We start from the raw sequence: 16,127 nt of genomic DNA on the forward strand, positions 1-16,127 counted from the left end.
TTTCCGCATCCTCCGGGCCGGCGGAAGCCACCGCCGGCCCGGAGGATGCGGAAAATCCGCAGCGGACCCACCAAAGACCCACCGCCACATTAGGATGTCTGGTGGGTCCTGGTTTCCATCCGCAGCTTTTCCACCGCGGTTGGCTTACAACCGCTGTGGAAAAGCACTAATATGGTGACGGTGTCTCTCAGACACCATCAGCCAGATTAGGATGGGCTCTGAAACATGCTTTTCCGCAGCCGCTTTTCCGCCGTGGAAAAGCATGTGTAACTTCACTGCGGGGGCCCGTTGCGAGCCCCCTAGGTGAAGGGGGTGGGTTTGCACATGGGGGGTACCTATGGTACCCCCCTGCATTTGTATGCAGGAAGCGGCAGGCACCGCGCGGTGCCTGCCATTTTCTACATACAAATGCAATGCGTACATTTTTAACATTGCAGCGGGTGCAGCTTGAAGCCGCACCCGCCGCAATGTTAAAAATAGAGGATGTGACCGCCAGGGTGGCGGTCACATCCTAATTGCACAGGAGGGAACTCCGCAGCCCATGCGGAGGTTCCCTCCTACTCTATGGTGGCGGACGGACTCAGGTCCGTCCGCCATCATAATGTGCCCCTTAATGTGGTGAGAATGATTCAGATAGCAAACGTAGCTAATTATACTGTTTTTGATGTTTATAGATAACCCCTGACGAAGGGCCGAAGTGGGCCCAAAAAGCATTGGGTATTGAAATTAACACAATGAGGAATACTTATGTAAAGCGTCATGCTGTGGGCAAAGCTAGTATCAGCATCTCTTCAGCATTAAGGATTGTGTATACATAGATGTCCACCGTGTGACTGGATAAAAAGATGACTATTATACAAATTATGAGAAAAGGTGAATAAAAAACTTCTCTGACGAAAAATGGAACACATTTTTCATTTTTATGCACAAACGACGGCTGTGCGTCCGATGTGGGGTGTAACGTCGCCCCAGTTTCTTTCAGTTAGAACGTGAACAACCCCATTTTTTTACAAACAGAAATGACTGTGCCCTCTTGCACTTTAACTTAAAAGGGAGTTGGACGTTTCATGGACATTTCAATAAGGCGTGTAAGAATAGGTGAAAGATTACTCCTGTCTAATACCTCTATTACTCATAAATACTTTTGTGTAAAGAACCCTTTGTGTACATAGAACATTTGTGTGGTCATTTCTAGTTTTCCTCAATATTTGTTTAGCCAGTTGAAATCAACAGATCTAGGCGTGGAAGTTGTTCATTAGTCAATGTACGTTTTCCTTCCCTCGTTCGCACACCCAAACCTCCACTTCTCTCTTTCACTTCCATCTTAATAAATAGAATTTAAAGTTGTCTCACAAATGTTATTCTTATGTCATCAAGACATTAGGGATATGTAATTAATTTTGATTTTAGATATTCTGCCTAGAATTAGCAGAACAATGACTTAACCTTGTGGAACCTGGTTGAATTCCATGTTTCTTTTATCTCCTAAATTTAAAACATCTTTGGACAATTTGATCTCAAGGAATAGCGTTTAGTGACCTCCCCATTGACAAAGTATGTGACTGTGTTTAGGTGGCTGGGCCACAAGCACCCTTAACAGCTCCAGTGAAATATTAAAGGTTGATAATGTTGTTTTATTTCAAGTGAATTTTATTGAGAAAGAGTTTTATATACAAGGTACAGTATACAGGTCAGGAATTACTCTGCGGAGATACCTCCTCTGAAAATTAAAATCATAATTTTCCCCAGCAAGAACCAGGTGGAAGACTGAATTTAGAGACCTGCCCCGAGAAGAGAAATGTTCAGGATTTGGTGTCCGCCTCCACAACTCCTAGGTTTGGATCAAGTACTTTTCTATGGGAGTAGGAGCCGTGGGGGCCCCTTGGGACAATATCCCCCCAGATTGTGGAGTGAAAAAAAAAGATTAAATAATTAAACCGTGGCAGAGCAGGTCTCTCAGAAAACATGCTACACATAGCAAAAATCTCTTTGGAACAATGTGTCCTGTGGAGTAAATTGTGTTCGGGCTCCAAGACCTATTTGTGTCTCTTATTTTGTTAATTATTTATTTGAGATCTTTGAAGTGTTGAGCCTCTCCTAAAATTGCTGTTTGTCAAGTTAGACGAGCCAGCAGTGATATTAACATCATAAAAACACGCATTGGCAAAACCAACAGGTCTCGCCTTTGAGACCAGTTGTTAAAGCTAATTTCCCCAAAATGCATACAAAAAATTAAAGCGGATGAGAGGAGCAGTGGTAAAGGGAAGTGGGTGGGCTGTTGTTGAAGTAGTAATGGAAGGTGGGTGGGTTGTGGGAAAAGCATCAACGGAGGGTAAGCTGGGGAGCAGAGACACGTTGGGAATGCTGGGAGACACTTTGGGGGACGGGTAGAGAAGAGGGGCTACGGGAATGGAGACACATTGAGGAAAAGTATGGTATTTTTTGAGAGGAGGAGAGACATATATGTGGGCAGAGGCGAGACATTGAGGTGATGATAGAGACTTTGGTGGACTAGAAAAGACTCGTGGGGGGAAGAGGGGTGCACATTGGGAATGAGGAAAGACATTTAAATGAAAAATTGTACAAGTTGAATTCCTGCGATCATATGAATGTGTTTTAATTGCACGATCTGATTAATGTATTGCTCCATGTTCGCGCGATTAACATGCTTTAGTTTCTGACAGGTTAGGGAGGAGGTGAGTCGCTTTGACTGGTGATGAGAGACACATTTGGGTAAAAGGAGATACTCTTTGGGGGACGAGTAGAGACATGAGAAGATTGGCACCTGCGCCTTCGTGTTATCTCCGATCTCCGCAGCCGGTGCACTGACCCTCCGAGCTGCAGGTCAGCACGGTCCTGCGAGTGAGCCCTCGTCCACACCCCTTATGGCTGCCCAGAGTTGATACCTGTTTGCAGTGTGTTGAATCCCGGCTTCCTGTGAGGCTGGCCGGGTCCGGGGCAGGGCGAGGCTCGAGTGTGCCCAGGGGCAGGCCCTCGAGGCAGACGGGAGTGTTTGGAGACTTCCTTGGATACTGTGCGCCTGGGCGTGTGTTTGGCGCCTCCAGGCACTGTCTGACCTCGATAGCCGGCTGTTCACCAGGGACGGTCACCGCGGGGCTGGGCGTGGACGGACTCGGTGAAGGCTCTTGTGGGGGCACCGCAGCGGGCACAGCGCCCACCGCCATGCAGCGTCTGTGTGCGCTGCTCCTGCTCCTGGTAGGGACACCTGGTAAGAGAGACAGCCCTGATGATTTTATTGACGCACACGTACGCACGTAGCACCGTCGAGCTGACAGATGGATTTGTAATAGTGGGCAGAGTGGAAAGGGGGCACGAGGAAGGCAGGGGATAAATCAATTTTTTTTATCTCGGGTTTACGTGCATAAATCTGAATAAACAGGTAAAGTGAAGCTATGTGCGTAATATTAAGCCCTTGGTTGTAGCCGGCAATGATTCTGAGCCGTGGTAATGTGTCAGGGTCGAACAGTGAAAACTGACAAGTTAGCTGAGCGGGTTGTGCAGCTACTGCAGGGGCTGCTTTGTGTGACTAGCACCTACAGGCTCGAACTCTGCTGGGGCGTTTATTCCTCCCAAGTGCTATAATGTAGAGATGAGAGAGCCAACAAATTAACAGGGCGAGCCGAGTCAAAGCCGAGCCAAGGCTCTGGCTTGGCCCTCAGAGCCCTTGCACGAGCCGAGCCTTGAGAATGTTTTCCATGTATATCATACAACAATAAACAGATAAAATATGATGAAGTAAAATCACAATTTAAAACAAGTGCATCTCTTTGGCATGTGGGACCTTTGACATTAATATGTCTATTATAGCACTGCACTGAGAAGTACTTATTAAAGTGATAGTTTTTAAATATGATCTTAGAACCTTGCTAGCCCCGACCGCACCCTTGACAGTTGAACCCTGTATATGGCCCAGATTCCTGTAGATACAGCAACATTATGGACTATTTTATGGTGCTTAATTTGTAAAAAATTAAGTGCCAGGGCTCTCATCAGGCGGCCACTGCAGCCTACACAGCCCTTTGCCCCTGCTAGCGCTACAAAGGACAATACCAAACCAGCTACCAACCATCACACCCTACAAGTGTGACAACTCAGACTATTCCAGGCTCCCTAAACTATAAGATTAGCATGGGGGGGGGGGGGGGGAGGTACTAGTCATTTTTAACATATCTTGAATTTGTTAACAACTGTTGTTGTGCTCACTCTAAATCAAACAAACAGCCCACCATGTGGCAGACTGCCATAAGTGCCGGTGCTGTCAATCAAGTGCCGGTACCTGGCACCGGAAACCACCGGCTCAAATTAAGGACTGTAGTATTTAATTAACATAATATGTTTTTGTACGGCTGGAAATCGGAATACCGGTATTTAAATTTGTTTTCATGTACGAAAGTGAAGAAAAATGTAAATAAAGTCTCTGCCTAAAATTACACAATCTGGTTAGACGGGGAAGCTGCGATTCATTGCGGTTTTCTGGTTTCGCTGTGTACAACTCAGCCACTAAATGTCCATAATTTAGCTCTCATTTTACAAGAAATATTAATGCTTCGCTTTTGCCTCTTTGTGCATGAGGGTGGAAGAGCGAGGGTGGCAGGCAGAAGCCACATGAAAGCTCGGCTCGTCATGGGCTCGAGTTTCCAGCAGGAGCTCGAGCTGAGCCGAGCCAGGCTTCAGGCTTCAGGCTCCAGCCTGGCTCGAGCGTTCAGCGGCTTGCCCACCTCTACTATAATGTGACTGCGTTTCAGCAGGATTGTGCAAGGACGTTGGTTACTCAAGCGCCAGTAGGTCATTTTGTGTTGCAGATATAGTCAGCCTCTGCTGTCAATACATTATCACTTAAAACACTCCTGACAACTGCAAGAAATTGCTACAGCCTTCAATTCTATTCTATAGGGCGCTTGTAGGGCGCATAGCTACCCGAGGCATCCCAGCACTAGCAGTGTGAATCTAGCTGGCTGGAGAACCCTAAAAGAGGCGACTGTCGAACAGTCAGGTTTTCAAAAGTTTGTTAAAGGCAAGTACCAGGTTAGCTGTCCGTGAAGTGTAGGGTAGAGAATTCAAGAGTTTAGCAGCTTTATATTTTAAGAACCGTCCTCCTCTTTTAACTTTTTTGATGGGCAGAACCATGGCCCGACGGGAGTTGGTGGATCGTAAAGTTCTACTTGAGGTGCAAGGGGAGATCAGGGGTCTGGAGATCAAAGAGCCTTTATCAAGCAATGCCCTATGGGCTATACAGGGGGCTTTAAAAGTAACCCTCTGGACTACCAGGAGCCAATTTAAGGACATCGGAGCTTGTCGAGCTGACTTGTGCCTAAGAATGTTGTAGAGAATCCGAGCAGTGGAATTCTGTACAACCTGCAGTTTTCTTATTATGAACTTTGGAGCACTAGGCACAGTGAATTTCCCTAATCCAGGCGAGATGGAATGAGTGCCTGAACCCAGGGCCGGCGCTAGACATGGGCAGTGTGGACATCTGCCCAGGGTCCCGCTCTCAGCACACAAACACAGGGCCCCACACCAGTGTGTTGCAGCCGGGCGACAGCACGCGTGTCCTCTCCTGGCCCCTGCTTATCTAATCTGAGATAAAGGTAGCTCCTTACAATTGTGCCCATGGAGGGGCTCCCCTGGGCCTCAGAACCATGGTAGAGCGAGGCTAGACCTTTGAGACGGGGGCCCTCCTATTGGCCCAGTTACAAGGCGACACCTTTTGCAGGTTTGTCCTGTAAGCAGGCCTCCTGTCCTGCTACCCATTCAGAGGCACCATAGGACGCCAATTGTCCTGCAGCAGATTTAACCCTTTCTGATGAAAAGCAACTTTAACACATTCAGGCCATTATGAGCTGCTAAGAGGTGCTTGGAGGTGGCTGAGAGGGAGGGGCTGCACCATGGGAGGGGTCTGTACAAAAAAGCTTCGGGACCAGGTTTATCTACTGAGATGCAAACAGCCCTGAATGTGTAAGGTTATAGGCAAATTAGAGGGGTCTCGCACATTACATTTCTGCCCAGGGCCCCCAAAATCCTAGAACCGTCCCTGCCTGAACCAGTATTCTTTGGGAGGCTGGGGGGAGCAAGTGCATAATTTTCCTGAGCATCTTAAGGATGTCATGGCAAGTTGCTGCTAACTTTTGAGCCCATGTTTCATTGGTCAGGGATTTTTCCAATCATACCTCCAAACTTTTTATGGCTGTGTTGGGGTTAGGCAGAGTACCCAGGGAACTCAGCCAGTTTAGGCCCAAGTGAAGATTAGGGGAATTGCATAGAATCGTAAGCTCTGTCTTATCGCCATTTAGTTTCAAGGTGGAGTTGTTTATTCAGTGAGATACTTCTTCTAGACAGGGGCCTAAGGTCGGGGAGCGAAGATCCTGATTACGAGAAAGAGCAAAGACCAGTTGGGCATTGTCCGCATATGAGGTTATAGAAATCCTGAATGAAAGTACAATGTCGTCCAATGGACGCATGTACACATTAAATAGAGTGGGACTTAATGATGAGCCTTGAGGTACTCCATACTTCAGAGAAAAAATATCTGAGGTACAGCTTCCCTTAAAGATCTGGAAAGTCCTGTTTCTAAGTCCCGATATTCCTGCGCTGTGGATTCTGACAATAAGATTATGACTGACAGTGTCAAAAGTTTCGCTGAGATCAAGGATGATAATAGCTGCTGATCCTCCTTGCTCCAGCAAAATGTTGGCCTCCTCGACGACGGTGAGGAGGCCATTTTTAGGTTTGAACCCGGTCTGGGTGTGGTGGAGGATATTATGGTTCTCTAGGTATTCTGACGAGAACTTGTTGACATGACTTTCAAGCAATGTACTCATTTCGGGGAGCAGCGATATTGGCCTATATTTCCAGGCTCCAAGATTGGGTTTTTTGAGAAGTGCTTTCACCATGGCATGTTTCCATGTTGCTGGTACAATTCCTCCAGCTCCAGGATCCAGTTGCGTTTTACATTTTCTAATCATTCTTCTGCAGTAATCCATGGCTATCTTGACACACAGGTGCAGGGTCATCTTAAGTGTTTTGGGGTCCAAGGGCAAGACATTTTGGGGGGTCCCTGTTTGGAACAACTGCTTTCAATTTCATGTTAAAATGTAAGAAGATTAAAAAATGCACAGAAAGGAACTAGGTAGAAACTTCACTTTTCTACAAGCACCTTGGAAGGTGGGGGGGCCGGAGAAATTGCTGACTTTGTCTATACCTTAAAACAGTGGTTCCTAGACTTTTTCGATCCACGGCTTCCTTGTCCAATTGACCATTGCCCATGGCTCCCCTCTGTTACTTTTTTTGTAGGGCGAGGTGATTGTAAGCCCAGCCTCCGTATTACTTGAAACTTTCTTCCTGAAAATAATTGGGATGAAGCGGATGAAGATATTATAATTATATATGCAGAGTGTATTACTAAGGTGGCGCCTGTAATAAAATATTACTAGTTACTCTTCTTTGCCCATTCCTTTTTTAGAGTATCCTCTCAAATGTTTTTTTATCACACTTACAGTGCTAGATAGCACCCCTTTGCATGTAGGCCCCATTGCTAAAGTGTTTCTGCACTTGAAGAATATTTGCATGCACTCCCATTTCTACCCATGTCATACGTGTCAACACACCTGTCTCAGCAGGGTGACTCGCAATTTTTTTAAAACCACATACAGCCTTATTTTTGCTGTCTCCTCCCTAAAATTGCCTCCAAATCAATGCAAGTAAAATACATTTATCAGATTTGTGTTTTTTAAATATCCCTCTTTCTTGCTTCCAAATGTTGGCATGATGTCGGATATGGTGTTTTACTTCCCTGTGCTCAAGGAGAGAGCAGGCCTGTTTGGAAATGTATGTGTACTGAAAAAAATGTGTACTGAAAGTACCCATGATTCAAGTAGAAATGTCAATACTTCATATTACTTGGTGTGTTTACCCCTTCTGTGCTGATGACGAGCCTAGGCTCGTCATGCAGCACGGTGCTCGTGTGCTGGTGACGAGCCTAGGCTCGTCATGAGCCGTGGAACGCTCACACGCGGGGCTAATTTCCCCGCTGTGCTGAGCGTTCCATTGCGCGGGCGTGGTCATGACGAGCCCAGGCTCGTCACCAGCACACGAGCACCGTGCTGCATGACGAGCCTGGGCTCGTCATGAGCACAGCGGCGCCGTGCGCGGCCCCCCTCCCCCGCGCTGTGGGGAAATTAGCCCCGCAGCGAAGGGGTTAATAGACAGGACAATTGTACTTTCCTGATAACTTGCATTGGTGTAAAATGTATTTGGAAAAAAGGAAACCATAAACAAGTCTAACAAAATAAATCAGGCATCTTCAGCTTACTATGGGAGTGTTGGGATGTGGGGATCCAGTAAAATATGGAGGCCATCTCCCTCGACATGCCATCACTTAAGCACTATGTTTAAAGCTTTAGGCATGTCACTTACAAATCATCAACATCATGCGTTTAAGTCTAAATAGTTTAACTGAAGTCAACAGACTCTTCAACATTAAATGCATTAAAGTGCTTGGTGCAAGGCTCCCCTGCCTAGGTTTGATGGCTCCCCAGGGAGCCACGGTGCACAGTTTGGGAACCACTGCCTTAAAACATCTCTGACTTGGTGCTGTAGCACTGTTAATTATCAGAAAGGGCCACAAGTGCTGTCTAGCATGCAAACCCTGCCTGAACGATTAGAGTTGTAAAAGAGTGTTATTTTATAATATAATTGCAGGGCTCAACTTGGAACCAAAAGCAGCACTGGTAAATGTTTGTCTACCAGTCCCAAACTGCAGCAAGCAAGTGTTTACAGTACCTAGCGGTCTGGCAGAGCACCCAGAGCATTTTTGTCTACAGCAGCAAATCAATCGTATCCCTGTAATTAGGACACAGTAACAAGAAAGACAGTAAAAAGAAAGACTATAGTGTGCGTCGTCGCTAAAGATCCTCCGTCGGATCGGAGGTGATTATCTGACTTCCCGAAGCCCAGATAGCCATTGAAACACTGTGTTGGGAGAGGCCTGGGGTGGAAATGACACTGCCTAAATAGCTCACGCCTCTGAGGCTGGAGAGGTTCTAATTTGAGCGAAAACTGCTTTTGTATTACTGTCTCGGACCGGGAGCTAAAAACTTTAATTGGCGCCTGCCCGGCAGACATAATAAGATGGTTTGAATGGCTGGCGCTGCTCTCTATTCCTTCTGGGGGACCCGATTGCACGGATCACAGCGCCCGATACCCGGTGAGGTACTTTAAACCCCATAGATATGAGTGTTGAAGTGTAACAACATCAGCGTTTTTTGCCTGACTACCTAATGGCGGCAAGGGTGGGACATGGAGGATCGGACCATGACAAACGTCCTTGATCACTCCCATTTTAAGCTTGATTCATCTGCAGATTAACGTATTCTGCATGTGACTCTTAACCTCACCAGGGATATCTGTGCTACTGTCCTTGTATCCCAGTCGCTTGCTGGGAGTTAGGAACACTGGCTGTGACCTTTCAGCGATTCAACCGCCACTCACAAAATGGCGGCCACTTGCGATCATTATTTGGAAACACTACCCGGCTTCAAATGTGGTGAGGCTTCCAAAACCGGGGCGACAGTGCTTAACACGCTGAGGATATCCCGCAGTGTGGATGCTCTGTTTCGGGTTGCATGACAGTGAGAGCAAGCTTATGCCACTACTCAACCCCAACTGCTGCTGGCTATACTCACCCAGTGCTAGTAAGCTTAACACTTAAAATTGGCGGCCACCCGCTATCACTAATCTAAATATGAACGCAATCGTGCCTTAATACGGTGCGTATTCTGAAACCAAAGAGACTGTGCTGTGCATGCTGGTGATATTCTGCATCGTGCAATCTATCATGGCTGTCCTTCGATATCCGCAGCACGGAGCCACCATTTTGTTGTTTCTTTTCCTCTCCCTCTGTCCGTTGGACATCATCCTGCCGACCCTCAGACATTGCTCCTCGGCTGGACTACCTTATCTCTTTCTCCCACCCAGGCTCCCGTCTCTCCTATTACCTATCTCATCTCCCCCTCCCGCCCTCTCTCTACCCCCTTGGATGTCTTGTTTCTCCGTTCACTTTGTAGATAAATATTATATAATCGTTTTTGGCCTAAATGTTGTGATAATGGAATCCTGAGTGAATTTTCTATCTGCAGAGACACAACTCTAACCACCAATATATGTAGTAGTTCGCACTCACTATCACTATTTTGTGATTTTGAGCTTACCCGTTTGCATCTCTCCCCTGAGTGACTCCACAACTTATACATTTCCTTTTCTTCGATCTGTATCTCTTTCTTGTGGGACTCTACAATTCGCTGACTCCCTCCCTTTGTCTCCCGGTTCTCCCTGCCCCTTGGCTTTCGAGGACCCTGTCTTTTTCTGTTTTATGTTCCCCCTCCGGTGACCTGTCAGTTCCGACCCTCCTGCTAACCCCCTGTCCCTTGTGCCCTTTGACTAAGCACCCCTTCTCCCCTTGTTGGGGATAGATCCAATATTTATACCCTGGAGTTTCAGTGACCCCTCTGAGAGAGTCCACAGTGCCAAGGGTGCCAATCACAGTTGAGGTATGGTATGGCACCCCTTGCCAAAGCACTCTCTCTCCCCTTGTTGGAGAAGGATCCAGTAGGTAGGCCTTGGATTCTCAGAGACCCCTCTGAGAGAGTCAACAGCGTAAATGGAGCCTCTCACAACTGAGATGTGGGATTGATACCATTTCCCCTGTTATCACAGCCTACCGGACCTTGGACGGGGCTTTTACTCGTCTACTGGTTTGTGCCCCCTCCACCCACCCCCTCCTCTTTCATGCTTTGTCTCTCATCCTCCCCTACCTCTTTCCGTCTTTAATTCTTTGTCCACTTCCCCAGCTCGTACCTCCTCTCTCCTGAATCTCCCCATGCCTGCTCCTCTTTCCCTTACGTATATGTCCTTATTGTTTTTCTCAACCTAACATGTAACTATGTAACTTTGCTCTGAAACTGTGTAATCTTGTAGTGATGTCACCTGCAACTATGGTCTGATACTCATGTAAAGCGCTCTGATACCTTCGGGTCTAGCCAGCGCTATATAAAACTTTCAAATAAATAGGACCCAGAGACCCCCAGATTGGACCCCCCCACACACTCAACTGAGTCAATAACAAAGACTTATTCAAGTTTTATGGCTGGGGCAACAGATCATGTTTATTCACATCAAACAATGGACACAACATTATTTTTCATACAAACAGGTCCAAGTCGCACAATAATAAGATGATTGCATCATGAAATATCAAATCTACACATTCAGATATGACAAAGATTAATAACCAGGTCAATATTTACAAATGCTGCATGAGAGTCCAAAACTGCATCCAAGTTCAGGACAGGAGGATGAATGCCACAGCACTAAGGCTTGCTCGCCTTAATCTTCTCGGACTACCCAGATGAAAGCATCTGTATACCTGAGTGGCGGTCCTAGCCCTCTAAACACTTGTCGACCTTCTACTGACTCCGCTCCTCCAACGCTGTGCTGTCTTAGGGGCCCCAAGATGCTGTGGCTCCATTGGTAAACTGTAAGCAAGGTAGGGAGAGGACGTAGGCTTATGAGTAGAGCGGTCTACCTCGAAGCTGGTGAACCAGGTTCGAGTCTCGGTAACAACCTCAACATCCTGTGATTCTGGGCAAATCACTTAATCTCCCCGTGCCTAAAAAAAAATGAATGTGCACATCTGTAAGGAAACTGGTGCTCATGTAAAGCGCTCTGATACCCAAAGTCTTGGGTCTAGTTTGCGCTATATAAAACTTTGAGAAAAAAAAGGTACCACAGAACCGCTGTGCCTCTCCTATGCAGATTAAGGATTGCTGCTCATCCCCTCAATGCTGCCCTAAGAAGTATTTGTACGGAGAGTTCATTCCTCCCTGTGGTCATTTTGTCACTCCACTGCAGGAGGGGAAGGCGAAGGACCTCCTAGCCCTGGTCACCTTGTGGCCTTGAGACATCTTGTGAGAACCAAGCGCCCCTGAAGCCCTGGTCCCGATGTCATGATTTCCCAGCCAAAAAGACAGAGGCCAACTCGGCATGGGCATAAAGAGCCCCCCCCCGTCCGACCTTGCGGCACCAGGACTGGGAGTGATGCATCACTCACGCCACCCCTTTCCTGTTTCTTAGTAGCGGTCGTTGGTGGGAGTAGCTGCAGGGCAGGGACTGGGGAGGGGGAGGGGCAGGGTGGGGGGTAGTAATTTATGGAATACGGAGGATTACAGGTAAGTAAACATATACATAAAACAAACAAATTTAGTTGCGCGCACTACATCCCCGAATGCAATGCAGTGCACGCAACAAAATTTGTTTTATTTATATTTTTACTTACCTATAATCCTCCGTACTCCTTAGATTATTACCTCCCACCGTCCCCCTCCCCCTCCCCACGTCACCGCCCGGCAGCTACTCCCACCACCGGCCGCTACTGCTGTTTCTGTCCCCTAATGAGCCATTGAGCGACAATGGGTAAGGAAACTCTCCCTATGGACCAATGGCCTCCAATGCCTGCTCCCTGGCCAAAGAAACGTGAGAGCAGGGGAAGGCGCGGATCCACGGGGGGCCCTGGCTCCTAGGCCACGCACCTTAACGGGGGTGCGCTCTACATAAAAACGCGACAAAGAAAGAGAAGCAGACTCAAGCTAAAAATTAAACGGGACAGGGAGGACGAAGTATGGATCAAATTAAGGGAATCCGCTGCATATGGCAACATCAAAGACTTTTGGGCAATAATCGGGAAAGGATGTGGTACACGCCACTCCCCTACTCCCATAGCTATACCTGAAGATATATGGTCCTCTCATATCCGAGAATTATATGCAGGGAATGGGACCACAAGTGTGGATAACATTATGTATGCTACCCCTGATGACTCGGTCTTCTTTCCCTCTGAGAAGGAAATCGAGTTGGCTATAAAAAACATGCGTTCCTCTGGGGCCATGGGACCGGATGAGCTTCCGATGACGGTCCTAAAACAAGACCCTTTAACCTGGAGCAAAATCTTATACCCCCTGTTTAGGGCATGCCATCTTTCCAAATGCGTCCCTGCATCGTGGAGAGGAAGCATTCTGGTCCCTATCTTCAAAAAGGGGGCAAGGGACAGCCCCAGTAACTATCGCATGATTGCGCTCCTCGACTCCATCGGAAAGGTCTTTGTGAAATGCCTCCTGAGTTCTCTTTCTGATTGGGTCGAGGAGCGGAACATCCTGCCGTTGGAACAGACTGGCTTCCGAAGGGAACATGGCACTTTGGACAACCTGACTGCCCTTCAGGTTATTACTGATAAATATGTCCAGGTGAGAGGGGGTGTTGTATACGCTGCCTTTATTGATTTCTCCACAGCGTTCGATAAAGTAGATCGGGGAACGCTGTGGAGAAAATTGGCGTCACTGGGTGTCCCTACTCCCCTGTTGGATTTGGTGCGGGCTCTGCACACTGAGACCTGGTGCAGGGTCTTAATGGGGGGAGAAAGGGGGCTTTCGGCCAAAATACCATCCCAGAATGGCCTTAAACAGGGCTGCTTATTAGCGCCCCTGTTGTTTTCCCTATATACAACTGACCTCCCTGCTGCTGTGTCCCACAGTGAGGGGATCGCACCATTGATTGGAGGGGTGCCAATCGCCTGTCTGATGTATGCCGACGATGTGCTACTGCTTGACTTAACTCCCGTGGGTCTGGCAAATCGGCTTCAGGCTCTTCAGGACTTTGCTGGGGAGCATCATATGAAGATCAATATTAATAAAAGTAAAGTGATGTGTATTGCTGGTAGGAAGAAATGCCGCTCGACAAATTTTGGTTGGGCTATTGGAGGGCATAGATTGGAGGTCGTAACTTATTATACATTTTTAGGGAAAATATTCTCGGCCAATATGAGCGAGAATCTCCATATAGAGCATTGCTCCCGCAAAGCTCTTGCCCATGGCAACGGGCTAAAGTCTCTATACCTGGCAACGGGGAAAAGACATTTTTCTAGCCTTCTGGAAGTATTCAGAGCTAAAATCCCCGCTACCATCTTGTATGGTATAGAAATAATAGAGATAAAACTCTGGGACTTTTGTCACAAGATTGAGGGAAAACTCCTAAGATCCCTCTCGACTCTAAACAATGCCTGTACACTGGCCGCCTGCAGGTTGGATTTTGGACTCAGGAGTGCCTGGGTTCAGGGGCTGTGTGCCTTAATAAGGTGGGCAGCCAGTTTGGCCAGAGCAAGAGAGGGATCCCTGCGAGTTTTACTCAAAAATGAACTTTTGGGAAATTTTAAGGAGTTCTCCAAACTCGTCAGTAATTTTAGAAGGGCTGTGAAAATCCTTAGACTAGATGAAAGCGCGCTTTTCTCCTATTCTCCCATGCAGTTAAAGCAGGTCCTTAAGGAGGCCTCGTGGGAGTACTGTTTTCTATCCGACAAAAAAACAGTTGGAGATAAAAGGAATGTGGAGCCACTCATCTCCTCCTATAGGTTGAAACAGCCTCAACCGTATGCCCTGTGGAACTTACCACATGGGATACGTAGGTTTTGGTTTTTATTACGGTACGACTTAATCCCTCTTAATGTGCTGCTGTCCAAATGGCATGGTACTTCACCGTTGTGCAATTTATGTAAATTGAATGACCAGGACTGTATGCATGTACTTCTGATTTGTCCTATGTTACGTAGCTTGCGCAATAGATGGCTTAAAGTAATCTGTCTACGCCTCAGCATTGTCACTTTACAAGATTTTCTTCATGCACTTTATTGCCCACCGAATGAAATGTTTTGTGCTTATGTTTTTAACTTTTTTAAAGGATTTTTAGCTATTTATTAATGGTTCTGGAAGATTGTGCCGGCCCGGCCTTGTGGGACTGATGGTTTGCAGTGTAGATATTACGGTTCGAATTCTATGTTTTTATCACTCTTGCACTTTTGATGATTTTGTTACTGTCTGTACATGTTTATGTGGCCCTCTTTGAGAGCCAAAACATAATAAATAAATTTGAATTTGAATTTAAAAACGCGGCACTGCTCCTCCAGCGCTTAGTGGACTCAAACTGCAAATATATATTTACATGTATAATACAAATGTGTGTGATGTAAAAAGAATCTGTGAAGTACTATCTATAGCGAAGTCCCCGGTACATGACCCCCTAAACCACTGCCCCCAAGATTATCAGATTGGCCAGAATTAGAAAAAAGCAACCAAGTAACTGAGCAATTGGTTAAAAAGTGCCAGGTGGTCTTGCCTCTTTGGGGTATATCTGTTTCAGATTGGAATTGGCAGAAATTAGTCACTACCCGTAGACCAGCCGTTTGATAAAGTCAATGCAACCTATTCTTCATGAAAAAAGGGCAAAATCGGAATATTTGTCTAATTATTGGAACGCCCGGGGTCTTTTAACCCATTTAATTAAAAAGCAAAATATTTTTTGTAAAGGTGGGCTTGCAGGCAGTTCCTTTGCAAACAGTCAGTGGCGTAATGTAAAATGATGGGGCCCACCTGCAGAATGTGAAGAGGGGCCCCTAAATCTCACATAAATCACAGATATTAATTACCCATGGGGCGTAATAGGGGCCACTTGATGTCTTTGGAGGCCTTTGAAGAGTTGGGCCCCCCTGCACTGCACAGGCAGCAGGGGGTTGTGTTACACCCCTGCAAACAGTGGTCATTTGCAAATATTTTGCTTTTAAATGATTGGATTGAAAGACCCCCAGTGACTGTAGAGTGCCTGCTCTTCCAGACTGCACCATCATCCAGAAGATTGCATTGCTTTGAAAGAAGAAGTGGCACGTGCCTCACTGTACTCAGAGGGAAAACTGAATATTGCTTGGGGTCAACACAGCCCAAGTAGCTAGGCCGTTGCGAGAAGTTAAGAACTGCCCCCAAAAAGGCAGAGAGAAGTCAATTCCTGCTACATTGCCAGGATCCTGAATGGTAGCCCTCCGGACATTTGAGCTGCCCGATCTTAGCGAAGAAATGAAGACCTATCTCTTTGAATGTCATCTCATAAGTCATTGAAAAGGAGTCTTCTACAGGGCTCAAGTCCTAAAAAAGAAGTGGGGGGACTCATCAAGTTAGGCAGAATGGGTGTGACATCACCGCGTGTTACATCACGGATGTGGCTTCAGAACCCACGAC

General features: G+C 46.8%; 1 protein-coding gene across 1 annotated transcript in view; it reads left to right on the top strand.

Annotated features, from left to right (window-relative positions):
• The first annotated feature begins 3,055 nt into the window (after positions 1 to 3,055).
• Positions 3,056 to 16,127, top strand: part of CDHR3 (cadherin related family member 3) — a 225,264-nt gene continuing 212,192 nt past the window's right edge. Inside the window, exon 1 of the mRNA XM_086929671.1 lies at positions 3,056 to 3,229. Coding sequence (XP_086785797.1) covers positions 3,184 to 3,229 — 46 coding nt within the window. The 5' untranslated portion in view covers positions 3,056 to 3,183. The remainder of the gene's footprint in view (positions 3,230 to 16,127) is intronic.

The sequence above is a fragment of the Lissotriton vulgaris genome, chromosome 1_1 (assembly GCF_964263255.1).
Source record: "Lissotriton vulgaris chromosome 1_1, aLisVul1.2, whole genome shotgun sequence".
NCBI lineage: Eukaryota > Metazoa > Chordata > Amphibia > Caudata > Salamandridae > Lissotriton > Lissotriton vulgaris.